General features: G+C 43.9%; 1 protein-coding gene across 2 annotated transcripts in view; it reads left to right on the top strand.

Annotated features, from left to right (window-relative positions):
* Positions 1-24,640, top strand: part of AFG1L (AFG1 like ATPase) — a 187,153-nt gene extending 162,513 nt beyond the window's left edge. For both annotated transcript variants that reach the window (XM_004580338.4, XM_058660044.1), the window contains 3 exons: positions 20,401-20,541; positions 23,068-23,181; positions 23,813-24,640. In XM_004580338.4, the coding sequence (XP_004580395.2) occupies positions 20,401-20,541; positions 23,068-23,181; positions 23,813-23,941 (384 nt within the window). In that variant the 3' untranslated portion in view covers positions 23,942-24,640. The remainder of the gene's footprint in view (positions 1-20,400; positions 20,542-23,067; positions 23,182-23,812) is intronic.
* The last annotated feature ends 61 nt before the right edge of the window (positions 24,641-24,701 follow it).

Raw genomic sequence — 24,701 nt, 5'->3', positions numbered from 1 at the left:
AAGTTTCTTTCCCAAAATTCACAATTTAGTAGAGGAAGTAACATGACTTGGATACCAAATAGTGCAGCAGAGTAGAATAAGACCTGTAATAGAAAAGTAAAGACAAATCAATTCCAACCTTTACTCAGATACTCCTTGGCTAGGGACCACTGCTGTGACATTGCAGGTTGAGCCTCTGTCTGTGGCACTGGTATCCCTTATAGGCATCAGTTTGAGTCCTGGCTGTTCCTTTTCCAATCTAGGTCCCTGGATCCTTGAACAGAGAAACATAGACTTCTTATCATGGTCCACAAAGGATCATTCTAGGTTCTGAGCAGGAACAAGCAGATCTAAGATTAATGTCAGGGGTAGGGTGAGCTGCATTGTAGCATAGCACATGAGGCTGCCACCTGTAAGTCCAATATCCCATATGTATGCCAATTTGAAATTCAGCTGCTGTGCTTATGATGTGCCTGTGAAATCAGTAGGGGATGGCTTTCAAGTGCCTGGGCCCCTGCACTCACGTGGGAGACCCAATGCAGCTCCAGTCTCCTGGTTGTTGCTGCCATTTGGTTTTAAATCAGTGCATTGAATCTCTCTCTCTCTCTTTCGCTCTCTTCCCCTTTCTGTCTTAACTGCCTTCCAAACAGATTTTAAAAAACCCACAGACAATTCAAAAAACGTTAATGTAGCAGTACACTCCAAGTGAAGTACACTCCAAGTGAAGTTGCAACTTTGCCCAGCATGCTCCAGTTGGTCAGCAAATAATTTCTCCCCTGGGCTGGGGAAGATCTTTCTTTCAGGGAGGACTCTTGTTTCAATAACCAAACACTGAATAGCTGAGGATACATCAGAAAGTTTATGGAACATGGAGTTAAAGCTTATGCTGGGGACACAGTGAGTCAAGATGCTGTCTGCAACTCTGGCATTCCAAATGAGTGCTGATTTGAGTCCTGGCCGCCTTGCTTCTCACTCAAGATCCCTCCTACCATTTCTGGAAGAGCCACAGAGGATGACCTAAATCCTTGGGCCCCTGCCACCTGCATGGGAGACTTGGGGAGGAATTCTAGGCTCCTGGCTTCAGTCTGGCTCAACCCTGGCCATTGCAGCCATTTGGGGAACAAACCAGCAAACAGAAAAATCTGTTTGTCTTCCTTGCTCTGTTACTCAGTTTTCAAATATATGATTTTTTTTAAGTTTAGGGTGGTATAAAAATGTTATTGTGTATTACATTAAATGCATGTATGAGGAATCTTCAAAACTTAATGAGAAATGTTACAAAAAACTATAAATGACTCTCAAAAATGTTTTACACCAAAAATCCCATTTTATTTCCATTTTTAATGAACTCTTTGGAGTACCCATTTATTTAAATTGCTTTGTGCAAAGTAACGGGCAGAATGGCAGAGTCCTACCCTTTGTATATTTTATGATACTTCTCAAACAATCAACTACTGAATGCTTGATAGGGTGGCATGGTTTGGGGTGCTGTGACAGGGAGGATCACAAGATGATAACAGGCAATCTCCACTCTTACGTGGTCTCAATTTGGAAGCGATAATGTGGTCACTACCTAGATCCTGGAATGTGAGGCACAGATACTTACAGGCTCCAGATGCTGTGGATTTCTAAGGAATGACTGGGGCTCAGATGAGTGAGGAGCCAGTTATTGGTTCTTAAGCATGTATCAAGCGTGCAGGGGCATGAGGGAGACCTTCATGGTCTCTTCCTGCTTTGAGGATCTTGGTTTCTATGCCAAGACAGTCTCCAGAGAGATCTATTTCCATTATTTGACTATCTCACCTGCTAAGCATATCTAAGCAATGGATGAAATTTGAAAGTTAACTGTCCCAGGACCCAACATGATGGCTCACTTACTGAATCCTCACCTTGCAAGTGCTGGGATCCACATGGGTGCTGATTTCTGTCCCAGCTGTTCTACTTCTGCTGCAGCTCCCTGCTTGTGTCCTGGGAAAGCAGCAGAGGATGGCCTAAAGCCTTGGGACCCTGCACCAACATGGGAGACAGAAGAGGCTCCTGGCTTCTGGCTTCAGATCGGCTCAGCTCCAGCCATTGTGGCCATTTGGGGGTGGACCAGTGAAAGAAAGATTTTTCTCTTTGTCTCAGCTTCTCTATGCAAATATGATCAGCCTTTCCAATAAAAATAAATAATAAATATTTTTTTAAAAAATTGATTGCCCAGAAGGTACTGTTGTACAAAACCAGAGAGAAAATTGGAATGCCATCAACATACAGAAGAAAGACCTAATACCAGTGAAATCCTTATTTTTAAGTTTTTCACTTGGGGACTGATCCAGTTGGACTTGTATGAACCTAAAAATTGAAAAATCACAATATGTGCTTGCTACCAGATTTCCAGATGTCAGAAGAATTTGTGGACCTGAAGACAGATGAGTAGAAAGTATACAATATAGAAAACAAGGTTAGAAAATAAAATTCCCCAAACTCTATGTTTAGAAACTCTGTGTTTAGAAACTTTATCTAAAGCTTTAACACATGGCTTTGGGTTCTGAAGGGAAGGGTGTCTCAGGGTAGGTACTGTGGCCTGGCAAGTTAAGCTGCTACCTGTGACTCCTGTAGCCCATAGTGGAGTGCTGGGGAGTCTCAGTCGCTCTACTTCTGATCTGGCTCCCTGCTCATGTGCTTGGGAATGCAGCAGAAGATGGCCCAAGGACCTGGGCCCCAGCTATCCTCTGCTGCTTTCCTAGAAGCATTAGGAGGGAGCTGGGTTGGAAATGGAGTAGCTGGGACATTTAACAGAGCCCACCGGGTTGCTACTGTCACCTGTGGTGGCTTCACCTGTTATGCCACAACACCGGTGACATCCCCTTCGACTCTAATGTCTGTTGAGGCCATAGAATGGCAGTAATAAAGTGTGTGCAGAGTAACAATCATGTGGTGGACTAGGAGGCAGAGAGAATTTCTGGTCCTCACTCAGGTGTAGACATGGCCCCAGGACACACAGCCCTCTTCCTTGGGCCACCTCTTAGACACTATAATGGAATCAAAGCTCCACCCTCTTAGTTCCACTGTCCTTGCCTTTGGGACTTAGGCTACGGAGCTCAGGAGCAAAGATGAGCAGTGTCTTGAGATCTGGATGCTACTTTGTAGAGGGTGTTAGTATAGCAGGTCACTGTTCTCCCAAGGTTACTAATAACCTGAACCTTTATGTAATAAACTATAATATGTGAATTACTGTTACATATTTTATGGGGATATAAAATCATCTTGTATTTCTTTTAGCACGGACAATTTCTTTCTCAGACATTCTGTACCATCTCCCTGCTGTGTCCTAATGTAAATAAAGATTTTTAGATAGTCCTGCCATTCTGGACTGCTGCGGCCTTCACAATGCATTTCCTAATCTCCTGCTCACTTCTCCACTCCATACCAGGTTCAGTTCAGTTCCATGTTCAGAAGTAGATTTCTGCTTTCCTACAGTATCTGTTGCCCTCTCTGTTGAAAGCCCACCCTACTCTAATAGTGCCCCTCATTACATTCGACACTGTACTAATGACACTTGCTCAATACATACTTGTTAACTAGCAGAATGAAAAGAAGCCTTGCTGGTTTTTTAAAATCGAAAGTTCTTATTAACATTTTCTTTTTCAGTTTCCTTTTTTCATTCTTTTTAACTAAAAACAAAGTAAACAAGTAAACTTCAAAAATAGAACAGGAAGACTTTTAGCATGTATTTTTTGATACTTTATCTGATTCCAAAAAAAGTATTTTTAGAATCGTATGTATGGTAGCCTAGTGGCCAAAATCTTGCCTTGCACATAAGCCAAGATTCTGTGTAGGTGCCAGTTCTTTCTTTCTCTTTTTTTTCTAAGGATTTATTTATTTTATTGGAAAGGAAGATGTACAGAGAGAAGGAGAGACAGAGAGAAAGATCTTCCATCCGATGATTCACTCCCTAAGTGGTCGCAACAGCTGGAGCTGAGCCAATCCGAAGCCAGGAGCCAGGAACTTCTTTCTGGGTCTCCCAAGCGGGTGCAGGATCCCAAGGCTTTGGGCCGTCCTCAACTGCCTTCCCAGGCCACAAGCAGGGAGCTGGATGGGAAGTGGAGCAGCCGGGATTAGAACCGGCGCCCATATGGGATCCTGGCGTGTTCAAGGCGAGGACCTTAACCATTACGCTATCACGCTGGGGCCAGGGCGCCAGTTCTAATCCCAGCAGCCCCGCCTCCCATCCGGTTCCCTGCTTGTGGCCTGGGAAAGCAGTTGAGAATGGCCCAAAGCCTTGGGACCCTGCATCTGCCTGGGAGACCCAGAAGAGGTTCTGGGCTCTTGACTTTGGTTCGGCACAGCTCCAGCTGTTGTGGACACTTGGTGAGTGAATCAGCAGATGGAAAATCTTCCTCACTGTCTATCCTCCTCTCTGTATATCTGACTTTCCAATGAAAATAAGTAAAATCTTAAAAAGAAAAAAGAATTTTATGTATGCATATATGTATTTTGAGAGACAGAGGTTTTCCATCCACTGACTTACACGCCAAATGCCCACAACAGACGAGGCCGAGCTGGGAACTAGATCCGGGTCTTTCTCATAGGTGGCAGCGACACGATTACTTAGACTGCGCTATCACCTGCTGCCTCCCCCATTACCAGGAAACTGCCAGGACTTGAACCCAGTCACTCCAGCCTGGGATGCAGGTGTCTTTGGAAGGCTACATCAAATGCCTGTCCCATACCAAAGTATTTGGTATGTGAGTACATGTACAGATTTCAGCAGACCCACAGGGCCAGCAGGAAACAGAGAATGGTGATCTTAGAAGACAGAAGAACTTGTCCAGATGCTCCTTTGCATGTAATGAAGTTACGTTCTGATAATCCCACCTTGGGCTGAAATATGAGTTGAGAATTCATCCAGTTCACCTAACCTACTTTACAGCACAGCTTAGCCCAGCCTACCTACAATGTGCTCACTTACTAGCCTAGAGTTCGGTGAAATCATCTAATACAAATCCTGTTTTGTAAGATGTGTTGAAGAGCTCACATAGTCATTCAGAAACTGCACCCAATAAGCACATCATAAAATGGATGGTTGAGTACTCACCATTAACTCGCAGTCACTTCTGCATCATCACAGAAAAAAATATATATATATATCACAGGATGTCAAACTTGTGTAAGTAGGGGACTATCTGTAGATGAATCCATGTCATAAACTCCTGCACAGTTCTTGACACTGAGCAATTCAGTCAACCCTGTCAGTCAAAAAAAAGAGGGGAGTATCTATAAGTTGGGAGACAGAATCAAATCGGTCACTCAGAAGGGGGCAAAAAATCCAGCATGTGGGGGTTTCATAAAGGAACTTCTAAATGATGCCAGTGGACAGCTCCTGCAGCCCCACAAGCACTTCCAGGACACATTTCTGCAGGAAAGATTCTGACCTCAAGCTGGGGAAGGGGAGTCCTAGGGACGAGGCCAGAGTCTAGGAGATTGGTGTTACAAAGTCAGCAAAGTGCTTCACAAGTCAGCTTTCCTCTATTATTCCACTGGAGTCAGAAAAAGTTTCAGATGTATAAGGATGGGGATAAGTTTACGGCGTTCAAACCTTGCCTGAAAAGTTTTATTTTTCTGTGAAACTCGGGCAGTGGATACTTCAAAGCTGTGTTTTGGCAAGAGGATGGAGTGCATAATTCTGAGTCTCATTCATGGTTTGAAGGGGTTGGCCTTTGTTGTAAGCAGCAGCTCTGGGAGGCATTCAACCTTGCTCTGATTTGCTTCTTAATATCCTTAGAATATGAATTAGCATTTTTTTTTACTGAGTATTGACATGATTTGGAAAGCAGGAGAGTGGGAGGGAGAATAATAACTCCTTGATATCCATGTCCTTTCCAAGTCTGTTTAGGCTTTTCAGATACCCACGCCTGGAAGACTTCGTTTTCTCCAAAGAGAGCAAAACAAACCAGAAAGCCATGACAGAAACAAAACAACAGTAGCAAGACCTCTGCAACTTACAGGACTTCATGCACACATTCAGAATTTATGTTTCTCAAAATTAAAATAGGTTCTCAGCTCTTCTAAAGCCCTCAGCCTCTTTTCTTTTTTGGCATTCTAAATGTCCCTCTTTGTGTCACATCGCTCTGAATTCCAAAGGAAATGGCATTACTTGACCTCTCCTTTCACTCCCCCATAGCAGAGGGTCTAGAACCTGATCTTGCCCTGAATGGATCATTTTTAAAATTTCCCTTGGGCAGATAGCAAAGGCAGACAAATTCACCGCTTTCCTCTCCTGGAGACTCAGCAAACACTGCCCTCTACTGGGGGAATGCTTGCCATGATTTGCTTTTTGTTAATGATGCAAACCTTGTTCTTGCAAGGCTGATTTTAATTATTTTGGAAGAATAAGCTGTTACTAATGACTTTGTTATAACTGCCTGTGTTCCTATTAAAAATAGAACACAAAACTACGGGACTGTGTCTCAGCCTTGACCATGTGGTCAAGCCTTGACATTGTGGTCTGTAGAATCAGGTGTCTGAGCACCATGTCCGAGGCACCAGTGACAACACTTGCTGAGAAAGTATCTTGATGCATGGGAAATTAGAAGGGATAGGTCACACCATTCTTTTCATAAGAAAATTTGAAATAATTCTAGCAAAAGTCGGGCAAATATTTTGTCTCCTTTTCAAAATTTGTTCAGCATCTGGTAATATATTCAGATCAGTAATTTCAAAGAACCATAATAAACTGTTTTCATCCTTCAGAATTTTATTTATTTCAATTTAAAAAAGCATTTGAGGAGGCCAACACTGTCACAGCCAGTTAAGTCACTTTCTGCAGTGTCAGCATCCCATGTGAGTGCCAGTTCAAGACCCAGTTCTTTGCTTTCTGTCTAGCTTCCTCCTCACGCACGTGGGACAGCAGGAAAGGATGGTATAAGTCCTTGGGCCCCTGTACTCCAGTGACAGACCTGGGAAAAGCTCCTGACTACTGGCTTTGGCCTGGCCCAGCCCCAGTCATTGCAGCCATCTGGGGAGTGAACCAATGGATGGAAGATTCTTTCTCTCCCTCTTTTTCTCTCCTGTTTTGTATAACAATAAAATCTTTCTTTTTAAAAATTTATTTGAATGGTAGAGTCAGAGGCAGAGAGCTGTCTTACCTGCTCTTTCACTCCCCACGTGCTCACACTGGCCAGGCCTGGCAAGGATCTGGGGTGAAGCTGAGGGCTGGACTAGGACTGATGCCAGGAGGAGAGAATGAAGTCCAGGTCGCCCATGAAAGAGGCACAAACTCGGCTGCTCGAGCCATTGCTGCGGCTTTGGCAGGAGCAGGAGCTAGAGATTCAGATGTGGGATCTATATATATATAAATAAATAAATATAAAAATATAAAAAATATATATATATATTTGTGGTGGGAGAAGGAACTCATATATCTTAACAGCTGGGCAAAAATGCGCATTCCAATCCTGCATAATTTTAAAAGGTGAATTGTTCATGTTTAATCATGGAGGCTCACATCAAGTTTAATACCTTTGAACCAAAAACTCATCAAAGGGGTACTACCCTAACCAAATGAAACCTGTCTCTCTCTCTCTCTATCCACCTGCTTGCCTATATGTTTATGTATATACTCACACATTTGCATGTGGCCCTTTCAGAATGTTGTGTCACGTGTGTTTCCTGCATGTGGGCGATGCAGGCTGTCTGACTAGGCTAAACACTCAGCCCATTGTGCTGCTCAGCTCACATGTTTTCCCTGGAACCTGCTTTGCTTACGATCATCTGAAGCTACACAAGTCTCAGCAAGGGGACCATGAGAAGCAAAATCTAACAGTCCAAAATGTCCCCTGGCTTTGCATGAAATCTAAAAGCCTAAACCTCTCACTGCCTCCTTTCCGAAACCTTAGATATGGGGAGAATTAGCAGGAGGGTCTAGCCAGGGTGAGTAGCATGTCCAAGCCATGGTTGGCCTGTCAAAGCAACCCTTGCCCTCTTCGTCCCAGCCTCACAAATCAGAGCCGCAGCTGTGTCTTTGATGGACCCTAGGCTGCTTGCTGACCAGCCCTCACCTTGCAGTTACACTGACAGCTGAGTAGAGTAGTACTTGGGCGGGACTTTCGACTTTCTAATCCTGGAAGAATTGGCGGGGTAGGGGGGAATCAGGGAATGTTTTTCTGAGTGGCCAGCTCTGAGCTATACTAACTCACCCTGTTAATTCTGCTGTGGTGGCTGAACCCATTTGATCCTATTTCCAAAAGGGTCAATTTTTAACTATCCTCCCCCCTGCCGAATTCTCAATGTCAACTTAGTTATTGAACATTCCATCCTAGTCTGATTCATCGTCAGTAAAAAATTGATAGCTGACTTTCCTCAAGTTCCAGTTACCAGTTGCACAGATTCATCCCCACCTCTGGAGATGGGCTTGCAGCGTTTATGTATTGCCTTGGAACTGAACTGGTGCTGACATGCGAGGTTGCTTGTTAATAGTGACTATGCTGCTGCTGGTGATGATGGTGATGATGGTGGTGGTGGTGATTTTTCGCTTCTTCACAGTGTCATAACCCTGTGTCCTTAACCTGTTGCCACGTTGTTTGGTTGGTTGGTTTTCATTTTGATTTTCTGTGCCACAGGCTAGAAGGCAAATGTTTTTAGACCACTTGTTGAATTCCTATCCTGTCTTTGTACAAACCAGAAGTTTCCCAGGAACCAGCACAGTGCAGGAGCCTTCCACATGGCAGGCTCCACATGAGTAGATCTGACTTAATGTGGCTTGTGTTCTGGGGAGAGCATCAGTTCCAGGAGCTCCAAAATTAGAATCTCCAGAGTTTGGCTGTTTCTTTATTTCAAACACAGAGCTGGTCAAATAGGGGAGGGGAGGGCACATTCTCCTCAAATTTGCTACTATTGTCTTTTTTTGGGGGGGGGGGGTTAAACCATTGTTTCTGCAAGTTCTCAGTTAAAAATAAAACACCCACACATCTCTAGAGTATTGTCATTAATAAGAGATGGCAAGTTTAGCAAAGGCCTGGGAGATTTTGGCTATTGAGACTAGAGAAGTCAAGTAGTGGAACTGGCTCAGCACCTTGAAGAACTCCTTTCTGAGGCCGACTATGTAAGAGCTGATAGTGTTTTCCCAAGTGGTGAGCTACTTCCCAGCTGAGAGCTGTGGATTCTGTATAATTAAGGATTCTCATCTTAAGAAAGATACCATATGAATGTTGGCAAATTATTTACTCTGCAAATCCACACATTTCAGCCCTCTGTTTCTCCAATTCTATTTAGTAGTTTGGACTCTGGCACGTATAAGTTGTTTAACACCAATCTCTATGGTATTTTCAGTTTGTTTTGAAAAGGGTGCATCTATCATAATTCCATTCAAGCGTTTTCCCCTCTAAGGTGCTTCTTTGTCTAAGATAGGAGGTATTGTCATTTCTGTGTAAACAAAGCAGGATGCCACACATACTTGTTTAATGAGGAGCTGTCAGGTTATCACTACACAGGCTTTGTAAAGAAGAGTCTACACAGATAAAGGGTAACCCTCAGGATAGTATAATTCAGACAGAGCTTGAAATCATAATCGTCCTACTTGAACCGAAATAACAGTGACAGAGCAAGCATTAGTAAGCCGTAAGAAAGAGACTCAGGCTGACAGCTCATTCGTGAATGAATGCTCAAGTGGATCAACCACTCCTTGTAGGGCAGAAGGCAGCCTGCTGGTTCACGTGTATGTATCATATTGGTGTGGCCCCGAGCAGGATCCTCTCTCCCTGTGTTAGGCTGAAAACTGAGGCAGACAGGCGATGCCAGTTCTGCTAGGATGGGAAGAAGGGAGCCAGCGAACTCCTTATCCTGAAAGTTTGTTGGAGAAACTGTGCTATGTATAATCCAGCTGTATATTCCTGGTGATTAAAGAAAACAAATGCTCTTTGCAAACTTATTATAGATTTACAATTCTTTAAGTTTCCATCAGGTTTCCACAGAAACAAAGAGTTGCAAACAATAGTCGAGAATGCGCAAACCACCAAGTAAGTGGATTTTAATTGTCCCTGCATGGGAAATTATTCAGGTAACCAGCCACATCAAAGACTATTAAACTTTTTAATTGCTCAGGTAGAAAGATGGAAAGTGTCATCATTATCGAACATAAGAAGGATCTGCATTAGACAATGCTACTTGAATTCTGAGCTAGAATAACATACTCAAGGATGCTACTAACTGAAGTGCCATTTAGTACTCAAAAGTAATCATATGCTTTAATTATTCATGGGGAACAATGCATGAATTCATAATGCTAATTATGGTTTCAAAATGTCTTATGCTATGGCTTACTTACAGAGGAGGATCAACTAACATGAGACACAAGTATAAATATTTGCAGCCGTCATAAATAGCATGTGCCGGCACTTTAGTTGTATGTTACTGTGGCCTCAAGGGTGGAAACATGTGTTTCCTCTGTGCTTCGCAAAGTTCTTGGAGGATTTAGTACAGTGTTTCATGTTTCCTAAGCATTCAGGGTTACAATTGATTTTAAATAAGGCTTGGTGTTAGTGTCTTCATTTATTTAATAATTATGCATTGTACAGACTTGAGCAATGGGCTAGAGACACTGAGTTGAATAACACGGTATGGATCCTTCTGACACTCCCAGGCTTGTATGATGAAGTAGATGAGGCTGGCAAGTTTGAATAGATTTACAGTTCCTTAAGCTCTTTAGCATATGGATTTATGTTGAATATTTAATAACAGATTAATGCTACATTATTATTAGAGAAGATTCAGGAAAAATAAAAACATAACAACTCTACTGTATTTGGATTAATGAAGCTTCTCAGCATTGATTCTCTGCATCATTGCATCACTTGGGGGTTACTCTTTGTCACAATATTTATTCCCCTCTTGGAAAATACAGAGAAAGTAAAAAATAATTATCCTGAAACATACCTCTATCAATTAGGCCATTTAAATATAAAAATTTTGTGTAATCACGCCTTTTGCTCATACATCTGAGTAAAACATGTGTCTTAATATAATTATGTAGCATTTTGCATTATGCTTTTGTCATAAGCTTGTCTCTGTGTCATGAAATATTTTTCACAAGCACTGTCATTTGTTGACAGCGTGGTATTTTATTGTTATCAAAGCATCTTCATGTATCGAGTCACTCTTCCGTTAGACATTGAAGTGGCGCTGTGGCCACACGTGCTAAATGTCGTGGCCTTTGGTTGGATTTCCGACCACCTCTTCCTGACTGATTTCTAGAAGTGGAATGACTGGGTGAATTTTACACCTTTTGGAGGGTTCTTAATACAAGACAACAAATTATTTTCTGAAACAACTGAAATATCGGTTCTTCCAGCAGCAATGACTGACCCCCCACATGCTTACCAAGCATTTAGTAGTATAATCTGTTTTTCTTTGCGAAGTTTCCATGTGGAAAATGATAGTCATTCTTCCTTTATTCTTTATTTAGCTTCTTTTTTGAATTTGATACTATTTTTCATTTACTTGTAGCTACTTATACTTTTTATATTTTGTGTTCCATGAATTATCTATTGAAATTTTATATCCTTTTTTTCCCCTTGGGCTGCACTTAAAATTTTATCTAATTGCAGTCAGTCCTAGTCTTAGCCAGCTCCCTCTTGTTGTCAGTAAGTTTACTCTTTGTGGGTCTCTGCATTTTGTTTTGTTTTGTTTTTGGGTGGTGATCCTATCTTCTTGCGTTCTATAAGCATGCCACATAATATTATTTTAAAAACTTTTTATTTATTTTATTTTATTTTTATTGGAAAGGCAGATGTACAGAGAGGAGAGACAGAGAGGAAGATCTTCCATCTGATAGTCCCTAAGTGGCCGCAATGGCTGGAGCTGAGCCAATCCGAAGCCAGGAGCTCTTCCGGGTCTCCCACACGGGTGCAGGGTCCCAAGGCTTTGGGCCATCCTCAACTGCTTTCCCAGGACACAAGCAGGGAGCTGGATGGGAAGTGGAGCGGCCGGGATTAGAACCGGTGCCCATATGGGATCCCGGTGCATTCAAGGCAAGAACTTTAACTGCTACTTTATCGCGCTGGGCCTGCCATATAATATTCTAACATCAAAATTTTTGTTTTCATGTGTTTATTGAGGAATATGGAGGGCCAGGGAGGACATAGAGAAAGGCACCTGATTGTTAGTTCACTTCTTCAGTGGCACATGGAGGGGCTGAAGCCAGGACCCAGGAATCTAATTCAGGTCTCCAGGATGGGTGACAAAGACATACTTATCTGAACCAGCTCTGCTGCCTTCTGTGGTCTACATAATAGGGAACTATACTTACGAGTCCACAGTAAAAGCCAAGTACCCCTGTATGCAACATAGGCATCGGAACCTAGACCAACCACCTGCCCAGAATTTCTTTTTTCTAGTTCTCATGTGTAGTATGTATTGGAGAAACAGAAAAAGCCTCTCTGGCATAATCTGATTGTATTGTATTACTACTTTCTAGCACTCCAGTAAGAAGGCTGTCCAGTTCTTCAGTCTGGACTGGCCTTGTAACTTACCATGGCCAGTAGAGCAAGGTAAAAATGATGGATTTCTAGTTCTCACTTAGGTTTCAAGAGGTCTAACACACTTTTGTCACTCTGGTTTTTTTTAATTTCCTTCCTTCTTTCCTTCTTTTATTTTTTCCTTCTTTCTTTCCTTCTTTTTCTTTCTTTTCTTTCTTTCCTTCCTTCCTTTGAAAAGCCTTGAGACAAAGAAAGAGAGAGAGAGAGATTTTGTCAATTAATTAATCTTCAAATTACTGCAACAGCCAGAGGATGGCCGAGACCAAAGCCAGGGATCAGGAATTCAACCTAGGTCTCCCATATGGTGGTAAGGACGGCCTACTTGAGCCAGTATCTGATGATTCTCAGGGTGTATACTAACAATAAAATGGAATCCAGTCAGGACTTGAATCCAGGCACTCTGATTCTGGATTTAATCCCATATGGATTTGAGTCCTGGCTGCTCCACTTCCAATCTGACTTCATGCTTGTGGCCTGGGAAGGCAGTGAAGGATGGCTCAAGCACTTGAGCCTTTGTATCCACATGGGAGACCCAGAATAAGCTCCTGGCTCCCAGCTTCAGATCAGCTCAGCTTGGCTACTACAAGCATTTGGGGAGTGATCCAGTGAAGAGAAGACCTCTCTTTCTCTCTCTGTCTCTCCTCTCTGTAAACTCTGCCTTTCAGATTAAAAAACAAAAAACAAAATAACCTTAAAATATATATAGGGGCCCAGTACAGTAGCCTAGTGGCTTACATCCTCACTTTGCATCCTCCAGGATCCCATATGGGTGCCAGTTCTATTCCCGGCTGCTCCACTTCCCATCCAGCTCCCTGCTTGTGGCAGTCAAGGACAGCCCAAAGACCTGCCCCCTTGTGGGAGACCCAAAAGAAGGTCCTGACTCCTGGCTTCAGATCAGTTCAGCTCTGACGACTGTAGCTACTTGGGAAGTGAATCAATGGATGGAAGATCTTTCTCTCTGTCTCTCCTTCTCTCTGTAAAATCTGACTTTCCAATGAAAATAAACAAATCTTTAAAATACAAATTTATAAATACATATTTCTTTTAGTTCTTATACATAGTGAATCGTGTTGTACTTTATGTGATACCTAAAAATTCCAAAGCTGATCAGAAAAATAAATGAACATAAAATAAATCACAATACATTTATTTACATATGCTTACCAATTATGTAAAAATTATGTAATCCCTAGGTATAAAAGCTAGATCATATTTTTCTCAAGGTGATGACTTTAAAAATTTCTCGTAAACCTCACCATAGTGAGTATACTGTATCAGTTAGCTATCTCTACCCACTAACTCTCCCCAAAGCTCATTGTCGTCAAACAGCAAGCATTTATTATCGTTCCCTAGTCTAGAGGTCGGCTCCTTTAACCCCTGTTGTGGTCATGTACGTGTCTGTGTTCAGTTTTGCTGATTGTGGTTGTGCTTTGTCCCCTGTAGGGAGGCCATTTGGCTGTGTGCTGGCCTAGGACACTCTTGAAGTGAGCTGTCCTTCTTGTCCTCTCCTCCAGCAGGCTAGCCTGGGCCTGGCAAGGGGTGGGCATTTAGCACAGCAATTGCCATGCCCCTTGGAATGTCCACATCCCCTGTTACTGTGCCTAGATTCCAGTTCTGGCTCCTCTTCCAATTGCAGTGTCTTGTTCACGCACACTCAGAGAGGTGGCTGTGATGACTCAGGTGAGTGGGTCCCTGCTGCCCACCTGGGAGGCCTGGGTTAAATTCCTGCGTCCTGGCTTTGGTCTAGCCCAGCCTCCAGCTGCTGCAGGCATTTGAGGAGTGCACTAATGGATAGAAGATCATTTTGTTTCTATTTAGTTGTTTGCAAGTAAATAAACAAAAAAATATAAAGAATGAAGAGTGAGCAGAAGCATGCTAGACCTCTTGAGACCTAAACTCAGGACTGGCCAGTTATCACCCGTGCCTCATTTTCTTTTTTCTTTTTTCTTTTCTTTTCTTTTCTTTTCTTTTCTTTTCTTTTCTTTTCTTTTCTTTTCTTTTCTTTTCTTTTCTTTTCTTTCCTTTCCTTTCCTTTCCTTTCCTTTCCTTTTCTTTTCTTTCCTTTTCAAGATTTTTTTTTTTAATTGGAAAGGCATATTTACAGAGAGGAGGGACAGAGAGAAGTATCTCCCATCCACTAGTTCATTCCCCAAGAGGCTGCAACAGCCAGAACTGAGCTGATCTGAAGTCAGAAGCCAGGAGCTGGGAGCTTCTTCTAGGTCTCTCACGCTGGTGCAGGGTCCTAAAGCTTTGAGCCATCTTCTACTGCTTTCCTAGGCCACAATCAGGGAGCTGGATGGTAAGTGGAGCAGCCAGGAGGAACAGGCAGACATAAACTGGCACTCACATAGGATCCCAGCATGTCCAAGGTGAGGATTTAGCCACTGAGCCATCGGGCCGGGCCCCCTTGCTTCATGTTGTTGAGGTCAACTCTATGTCTTAGTGGAGGGCTAGAAAGTCGTAATGCAGAGGACAGCTGGAGCAGTAGTATAATCAGACTATGCCAAAGAGGCTTTCTTCATTTCACCAAAAGTTTTCAGATTGGTTTAAAATTCTCATAAATTTCTAGAGAAATTTTGAATCAGTGCATGGTAATATTCCCTGACTGAGCACCAGGCGAGCAGGTGGATGGTCTCATCAATATCTAGTAGTTATACTAACAGGATGTGCACATCCCACCCCAGAATGCCTGGGTTTGAACCCAGCTGTTTCTGGTTCCTGCTCTCACTAGCGCACACTTTTGGAGGTAGTGATTGACTTCAAGTAATTGGGTCCCTGCTTCCCAAATGGGAGACCCAAATTGAATTCCTGGCTCTTGGCTTTGGCTTGGCTCAGCCTAGCTGTTTTGGACATCTTGGGAGTGAACCGGCAGACAGAAGCTTGCTCTTTCTTTCTCATTTTGTGCCACTTAAAATAAAAAATAAACACATTTTAAAATGTTTTTTTTAAAAAAGAATAGGTTTGATCCTTGACATGCCTAAATGCAGTTCTTGATTTAGACTTTGTCATGATAATCTGAAACCAATTTGAAAAAGAATCCTTACTCACACAAGTAAACATTCGGAAGTCTTGGAATAGGGTGGTGATTGTGACACAGTGGATTAAGCCTATATCAGAAAGCCTAGGATAGAGTCCTGCTTCCACTTCCAGTCCAACTTCCTGCTAATGTGTATCCTGGGGAGGAAACAGATGATGGCTAAAATACTGGGGTCCCTCCAGCTCACATGGAAAATCCAGCTGGAGTTCCTGGTTAGGGAGTGAATCAGCCAATGGAAGAAGTGTTTCTCTCTGTTGTTCTGTCTTTCAAATAAATGACAACAACTAAATAAGCCTAAAAATGAGAGACAGATACAGAGGGAGCTCCTGTGTGCTGGCTCATTCCCCTAGGATAATGCCTCGGAGCTGGGGTTACTGAACTCAACCCAGGTCTCCCTTGTGTGTAACAGAAACCCTACCACGTGAGCCAGCACCATACAACATAAAATTTACCGTTTGGGCCATTGTTTTAGGGTTCTGGCATTGTATGACTGTCCCCACTATCTATCTCCAGAACTTTGTCCTAAACTCTACTCATTAAAGGTCAACTCCACATTTCCACCGTGACTTCTTTTTGAAGGACAGAGATGACTATATTAAGCTGTGTTTTCTCTATGTGAATGGGTGCATAATTGCCTTAGAAATAGGAGGAAAAGAGATGTTTGCTAATACAAAGGCAAATGCAGAACCTACCAACAAAGGTATATAATGTATAAAATAGCTGAGTGGGCAGAATTCTGATCTTCAGTTGCCCCAGGCACTTCATTGCGCTTCTATAATAATTTTCCTTGGGCAGGTAGTTGTACTGATAGGAATCAGGTCCGCACATAACGAGTGAGCTTAATTATACATAAGTGCATCCCTGATGTGAGGGTTTACGTTCTTTTTACATATGCTATCTGATTTACAAAAGCTGAGGCAGTGAATTCTAACTGATCTCAATAAGGCAGCTCAGAAACTGTTACCCTTTTCCAAGAAGATCCATGTTTTTGCCTGCCTGCCTCCCTCCCTCCCTCCCTCCCTCCCTCCCTCCCTCCCTCTCTCCCTCCCTCCCTCCCTCCCTCCCTCCCTCTCTGGGGAATTATTTTTGTTCTGCGGTGATTCCACAGCCTTAGGTGGTCAGACAAATACAAAAAAGAAAAGGTTGATTAAAGGTTTTAGGTGTATGGAGCAAAATTAGCTGATTTCCTGTTGAGAATATTTCTTTACATCCTTAAGACATTTATTCTTTTTTAAACAATATATTTTTGTTGGAAAAGCAGATTTACAGAAAGGAGATACAGAGAAAAATATCTTGGTCTGCTGGTTCACTCCCCAAGTGGCCACTATGGCCAGGGCTGAGCCAATCCAAAGCCAGTAGCCAGGAGCTTCTTCCAGGTCTCCTGCTCAGGGATAGGGTCCCAAAGACTAGGGCCATCCTCCACTGCTTTCTTAGGCCACAAGCAGGGAGCTGGATGGGAAGTGGAAGAGCTGGGACACAAACCAGCACCCGTATTAGATCCTAGTGGACACAAGGTGAGGACTTAGCCACTAGCTATTGCACCAGGCCTATTCTTAACCAATCATTTGAGCTCCAACTAATAAATACCAAGGTAGCCAAAGCATATAAAATTAAAATAATAAAATCAAAATGTTAAATGTGGGCCCAGCACAATAGCCTAGTGGCTAAATCCTCACCTTGCATCTGCTGGGATCCCACATGGGCACCTGAGGACCCTGCACCTGCATGGGAGAACCGGAAGGGGCTCCCGACTCCTTGCTTTGTATCGGCTCAGCTCCGGCCATTGCAGCTGCTTGGGAAGTGAACCAGAGGATGGAAGACCTTTCTGTCTCTCCTCTGTAAATCTGCCTTTCCAACAAAAATAAATAAATCTTTTTTGAAAATGTTAATACATGTTAATTGTATTATTGTATTGTATTATTGCATTTATCCTGTGGCACCAGAATCAAGTTCTCAATTTAAAGATGACAAACTGAGAAACTTAGATTCTTAACTTGCCCCAGGTTCCCAGCTATGAGTGACAGATGAGAAATCAAACCCAGGCAGTCTCAAGCCCTCCCTTCTAGCTTCCCTAGTCCATCCAGGCTCAACAGTGGGGTACCCCGGAAGAGACCCAGAGTCCAATCAGAACTTCCCACCAAATCACCAACAAAGCCATGAGGTTCTGAGCCCCTGCGTGGCAGAGGTGAGGTCAGGCCCTGGGTCTAGGGTCGAGGCGAGCAGTCATGTCCTCCTGGACCCTGGGTTAGGAGAGGGAGCAAGGGCCATTCCAGGCACATTTCCAAAGGAGGCCGGTCCTTCTCTGCATTCTCTGTGGTTGTGTGGCCTGGGCCTGGGCCGCACCATCACTGCGTCCTTGTTTGAACTGCTCTGGCGAGAAGGGACCACTTCTCAGAACTCAGCTCCTCGGAGTTATGTGTTCCTGACCACACCTCCCGGGGAATTCTTCTCCCCCAAGCGGGTTTCAGCTGGTTGTTGGCACAGTGCTGGCTTATATGAATGAACACAGAAATGTGGCTTTTTTGGCCTTGCTAAAATAATTTTTCCTGCCAAAGGACTCCCCAGGTAAGAGAGACATTTTTGGACAAGGTGGTGGGTCAAAGGATTCTGTCAGAAATTGAGGAGGCTCGGCCCCCTATGTTGTAGGGGTGATCGTGGCAATGCAGGAACCCTTGGGGATCTCAGGCTAACTCCCAAGTCACTCAGTCTCTGGTCTTCTTGGTACATCAGCAAGGCTAGGCTACTCTCCAGGCCTGAGCCCCTGGTGTGCTGCTCAGAGTACAGCTATTCACACATATCTTAGAACGAGTAGAGGTGGCATTTCCTGGCAAGAGGCCTAACCCCAAGAATGTGTTTTGCAGAAAGCTTGCACAATGTTGAATTCACATGCGGGAGCAAGCACTTTGTGTCTGTAGGTGGTGGCTTGGGTGAATCATTTTGTGGCCCTGGGGCCCTGTGCCCTTCTTGGATCAAGAGATAAGGCTCAATGTGTGGGCTCATTCAAGCTCCCCTGGGGTGTTTCCTAAAGAGGTTGGCAATATTCACTGTGTTGCATTTGAATAATTACAGAGAGGGGTACAGCAGGTTAAGTCACTCTCCAATGGTGCTGGCCTCCCAAATGGGCACCAGTTTGAGTTCTAGCAGCTCCTCTTGTGATCAAGCTCCCTGCTAATGTGCCTCTGAAAACAGCAAAAGATGTCCAAATGGTTGGACCACTGCCACCCACAAGGGGAGAACTGGATGGAGTTTTAGGTTCATGTTTTGGCCTGGCCTAGTCCTAGCCATTAACAAGCCTTTTGAGGAGTGAACCAGTGGATAGAAGATCTCTCTCTCTTTCATTCTCTCTTTAACTCTGCATTTCAAATAACCAAGTGAATCTTTAAAAAATAACTGTAGATTACAGAAAACTGAATTTCTGATGATTTTCCATACTGAAGCATAGTCTTTATCTCAAAACTGTTTCACAGTAATTATGCCAGCATAAAATAGCAGCATTGAAGTCTGGTGCAGTAGCCTAGTGGCTTAAGTCCTCACCTTGCATGCGCCAGGATCCCATATGGGCACCAGTTTATTTACTTATTTTTTAAAAGATTTATTTATTTTTATTACAAAGTCAGATATGCAGAGAGGAGGAGAGACAGAGAGGAAGATCTTCTGTCCGATGATTCTCTTCCCAAGTGAGCACAACGGCCAGTGCTGTGCTGATCCGAAGCCAGGAACCAGGAACCTCTTCCGGGTCTCCCACGCGGGTGCAGGGTCCCAAGGCTTTGGGCCGTCCTCGACTGCTTTCCCAGGCCACAAGCAGGGAGCTGGATGGGAAGTGGAGATGCCAGGATTAGAACTGGTGCCCATATGGGATCCCGGCGCATTCAAGGTGAGGACTTTAGACGCTGAGCCATGCCGTCGGGCCCATGGGCACCAGTTTAAATCTGGCAGCCCTGCTTCCCATCCAGCTCTCTGCTTGTAGCCTGGGAAAGCAGTCAAGGACGGCCCAAAACCTTGGGACACTGTCTGCATGTGGGAGACCCAGTAGAGGCTCCTGGCTCCTGGCTTCGGATTGGCTCAGCTCTGGCCATTGTGGCCACTTGGGGAGTAAATCAGTGGACAGAAGATCTTCCTCTCTGTCTCTCCTCCTCCTCTCTCTATATCTGACTTTCCAGTAAAAAATAAATAAATCTTTTAAAAGACAAAAATAAAATAGCACCATTGAATAATAGTGCCACTTTGCAGTTGAGTCAAAGGAAAGATTTACCATGATATGTTTAACATTATGTCAAAAATGTGGAAGACCATGATTAGGCCTAATGTCTAAGAAAATACCACATGAATTCTGCAGTGACCTCATTGTGCTTGGAATGGTGAGACTGACAGCAATTCATAACTGTTGAACTATCAAAACTACTTGAGCAAGACCCTTGGCGCATGCCCCATGTCAGGGACCTGGGATGGGTGGGAGGCTGGGTGGGGCTTCTCCATTTATCTCCCCCTTTACCCCAGATACAGGAAAAAGAAAATGTGGAAATAATAGTCTTACCCACTTTCCTGTAGCCCTTGAACCTTTGTTCCCTAATTAACTATGTAAAGACTGTCGAAAATAAAGAAAAAAAATGGGGGAAAAAGAAGGAAAAAAAACAGAAAATACCTAATGAGGCTGAGACTGAAAATGTTTTTTCACTCCCCAGCACACTCTTCTTACATTGACTATCAAAGCAATACCCAGTCAGTATCCTTAGACTGCCCAGAAAACCAGCCCAGAGCTACCTCCCAGACCACACCATGATGGAGAGACGTTTTCAAATTAAACCAATTCAAAGGTGACCATAACTGATTTATTTTCATTTTATTTCCTTTATTTCATCTTAATGACAGCCCCTTGGAGCCAGTGACTATTTGGAACTATCAAAGAATTTCGATACAGTATTTTTACGAAACATTCCACAGTTTACATTGGCAAAAAGGACTCAAGCTCGGAGATTTATAACTCTAATCGATAACTTCTATGATTTCAAGGTAAGGGTGTGGTACATGTCTTTTTCTTTCTTTTTTTTTTTTTTAAAGGCTGTCTTTGTTCAAACTGTATTCTTTTTTTTTTTAAGATTTCAAAGATTTGGAAAGGCGGATATACAGAGAGGAGGAGAGACAGAGAGGAAGATCTTCCGTCCGATGATCCACTCCCTAAGTGGCCGCAACGGCTGAAGCTGAGCCGATCTGAAGCTGGGAGCCGAGAGCTCTTCCGGGTCTCCCATGTGGGTGCAGGGTCCCAAAGTCTTGGGCTGTCCTCGTCTGCTTTCCCAGGCCACAAGCAGGGAGCTGGATGGGAAGTGGGGCATCCGGGATCAGAACCGGCGCCCATATGGGATCCTGGCACGTGCAAGGCAAGGACTTTAACCACTGCGCTATCGTGCCGGGCCCCCATGTCTTTTTCTTAAGACTGAACGTTTTGGGTGGTGGAGCCAGATTTTCTGAGCCGGAACCCTGGTCCCCCACTTTGTTCAGTCTCCACCTGTGTGTACTGGGTAGAGTCCGGGCTTCCTGCCAACGATGGCTGTCTGGGCTGAGAAGCCTAATCCATGTGAGACTGTCTCAGCACTGTTAGACACAAGCTGAGTGCAGCGTCAGGACTGTTAGCAGGAACAACCATTACCAGCAGTGTAAAACTCCCATTTATAAGATCCTCTTAAGATTTCCACCATTCCACCCCACAAATTGTGTGCTCCAACTGTAACTATGTAATGCACAATGCCTTGCCCAGACTGAGTGTCCAGTAAGACTAAATTATTGGACTGATAGAGTAATGAATGCTGCAGAAGGGCCCTCCTCAATGTTAGAGCTCTCTCTTCCAGAAACCACAGTCACTAGCATTGCATCATCTCGTCCATGGATTTCAGCATGTATGGCAAAGCCACTGCCCCTTCATCAAGGGCAGGACAACTTAGTGGGTAAGGAGCATGGAGTAGGCTGTCTGTCCTGAAGAGTGACAGTGGAGATGTTGATCATGTTTATAGATTGCTGTGAAGACTGAGTTTGTATGGAAAGCATTAAAAGCATTAAGTCGAGCACCAGGAATAGTATACGTATGTTGGCAAATACTTATTTGTAATAAAAGTACAAGTACTGTTTCATCTCTACTTTTCCATTTCTTAGTTAAAAAAAAAGCCCAGCAGTAATGGTGGGTCGGGGGGGCGGGGCCCACTGTCCTAACATTGACCTTAACTCAATAACACATTTGCAAGATTACCTTCTTTAAAATAGAGTTGAAATTATGAAATTATCATACTTTGAGAACCTAGGAGCATTCAACACATTGTTCTAGAATGTATTCATGGAAACTTGTGAAATAAGGATACTCCCAGCTAATGAAAATAGTGTCATCTGTGATTAAAAGAATTGTTGCTGAGGAAGGAGAAGGCCATTTGGATGTTAAAAAGCTAGCGCCAAGTGCCGACACATTATTTTAAAAATAATGGAGTGTTTATTTCAAGAACAGATTTTAAAAGGGGAGCTTGTAAATCCTGCCAACAGGTTTAGGACTCTTACACTGCCCAGGAGAAAATGTTTTGTGTTTAAAGCAGAGGACATAAAAAAGGCAGAGAGGGTAGAAAAGCTGTTTTAGTATGTGATCGCACACATATGCACACTCTAGTCCCCATGTAACTAGGGAGTGTTTAGGTGAGCCTGAGCCCTTCTGAAGAATGACCTGGCGGCATGCTGCTGTAGATGTTGGATCTGACACCTAGAGGTGTGATTACAGTGGCAATGAACTAGTTTGCACAGTCAAGGGGAACCCCCTTTGACAGGGCCTGCAAGAGAAGTCTCCATTGCACTCACGGGCCCTTGGCCAGGAAGTCACCAGGGCAATGTGGCAGTGTCGGCCCCCGGTGCTGGGTCATAAGCAGCTGAGACTCTCTCGCTGTTGTATTCTGGAGTGTTCCCAGTTCCCACATCATGGGGCTGGACAGTGGCTGTCCCAGGTGGCATTTCTCTTCATGTCCTCCAGAGGGCAGGGCACAGATGTCATGTCCTCATAGGGCAAAGGGGTGGACAGCGGAAAGGGGAGGGCTCCTTCCTTTGAAGCATTTTATAACAGCGTCCATTCGCATTGGTGAGGGCTCAGTTATGCCCCCTGAAGGCCACCCATCTCAGAACTTCGGGGCTGAGGGTTCAGTTTCACTGTGGATTTTGGAAGGGAAAGCAGACATCCACACTTGCAGTAATGGATGGAAGGAGAGCGGAGTCCAAAGCCACAGGCCCCAGGCCAGCACCACGAGCCTGAAGCTTCCCTACCGAACCTTTGTCCTATATTTGGGTATCAAGCTGCACTGTAGAAACACTGTGAAAAGTTCTGTGCCACTGAAAAATCTCACTTTAAATAGATAAACTACTAGTAAAGAAATATGTAACACATAGTAAAAGCAAGATCCAGGATCCCCGATGTGACAGACAGGTAAGTATGTATTTTTGTGTGAGAGCTCTGTCTTACCTTCAACTCGGAAGACGGAAAGAGTAGCACCATTTACTCACCTCTCTTGATTTCAGGTGCGCATAATTTGCTCTGCGTCAACTCCCATTGCAAGCTTGTTTTTGCATCAACATCTTGACAGTGAGTTGGAGCAAAGCAGAATACTGATGGATGATTTGGGGCTGAGCCAGGTAGGCGATATTAACATCATCTCTTTTTATTATAAAATAGCATCATTGTTTTTGGTTGGACTCTTGGCTGCTTTCAGAGGAAGGAAGGCAGCATCTGGTTAACCACCAAGGTGCTGCTTTCTTCTTAAGCCCGTGCAGCAGGTATTCTTCTGTGACCACATTGAGAGAATGATGGTGTGAGCGTGGACGGGGCCCTAGTGACCAGCAGGCCAGAACTTTATGCATGTACGACATGTGCGTAGACATCCGGGCTAGGCATCCAGCGCAGTCGTCAGGGTGCCTGGGTTTAATTCCAGCACCTGACTCCAGCTTCCTGCTCAGGCAGACCCTGGGAAACAGCAGGTGATGGCTCAAGTTTTTGAGTCCCACCAATCCACATGAAAGACCTTTGTGGAGACCAACCTGGGCCAGGTTTAGATCAGTTGACACTCTAAGAGATTCTTTATGACTCTTAAGTGTAAGAAATCATATATGAAAAAAAGAATTTGTAGAAAATTTTTGAATTATCAATGGGTAGATCTCACCTGCCACCCGCCACCCCAATTGCTTTCTGAAAGCTGTGCTTGGTCAGGAGTCTTTGTGCTCACCATGGTTTTGATCAGTGCTGGCTGTGTGCTTGTGTTGGGACCAGGACTCAGCAGAGGGGCTCTCCATGTTCACTGGCGAGGAGGAGATCTTCGCATTCCAACGCACAGTGTCCCGGCTCACGGAAATGCAGACGGAGCAGTACTGGAATGAGGGGGACAGGAGCAGGAAGTAGCTGTCACTTTGGCCTGTGTGCAGCTCAGGGCTGCTGATCCGTGCACAGAAAACTCACCTCTATGAAACCTGCAGGAATCATCTTCTCATTAATGAATGCACTTTGTTTCCTGGAACATTTTAATCCAACATTGCTGCCAAGAGTATAGTGGGTTAGTAAGTTATAAAGACTTGCCATTTGTATAGATAAACATTTTGCCTATTTATTTGGCCTTATTTCTGTACAATAAAATGAAAATCATTGGGGCCAGGATTGTGGCATAGTGCCTTAAGCCTCTGCCTGTGAGGCTGGCATCCCAAATGGGTACCTCTTCACATCCTGGCTACTCCACTTCCCATCCAGCTCCCTGCTAATGTGTCTGGGAAAGCAACATAGGATGGCCCAAGTGCTTGAGACCCTCTACCCACATGGGAGATCCAGATGGGGCTCCTGGCTTTGGGCCTGACGCAGCCCTAGCCATTGTAGCCATTTGGGGAATGAAGCAATGGATGGAAGGTCTTTCTTTGACTCTCCCCCCACTCTCTAACTCTGCCTTTCAAATAAATTGAAAAATAATCATAATGAAAATCATCATTTCTGAATACTGATGTTGGACTAGACCCTAGTTTCATATTGAACTCCCTGAATCTTGAACACACCTATGGCAAATAAAATCAGCTGCATGGGATCAGGTGCTAGAAATGTGTTTTTTATGAGAGGGAAAACATTTCAATTAAAAACAAAAAAAAATGTTCTGATGTCACCAAAAAACTAAAGGGCA

This window comes from Ochotona princeps, chromosome 1 (genome assembly GCF_030435755.1).
Source record: "Ochotona princeps isolate mOchPri1 chromosome 1, mOchPri1.hap1, whole genome shotgun sequence".
NCBI lineage: Eukaryota > Metazoa > Chordata > Mammalia > Lagomorpha > Ochotonidae > Ochotona > Ochotona princeps.
The sequence above is the reverse complement of the archived record's forward strand: the minus strand, read 5'-3'. Positions and strand labels throughout refer to the sequence as shown.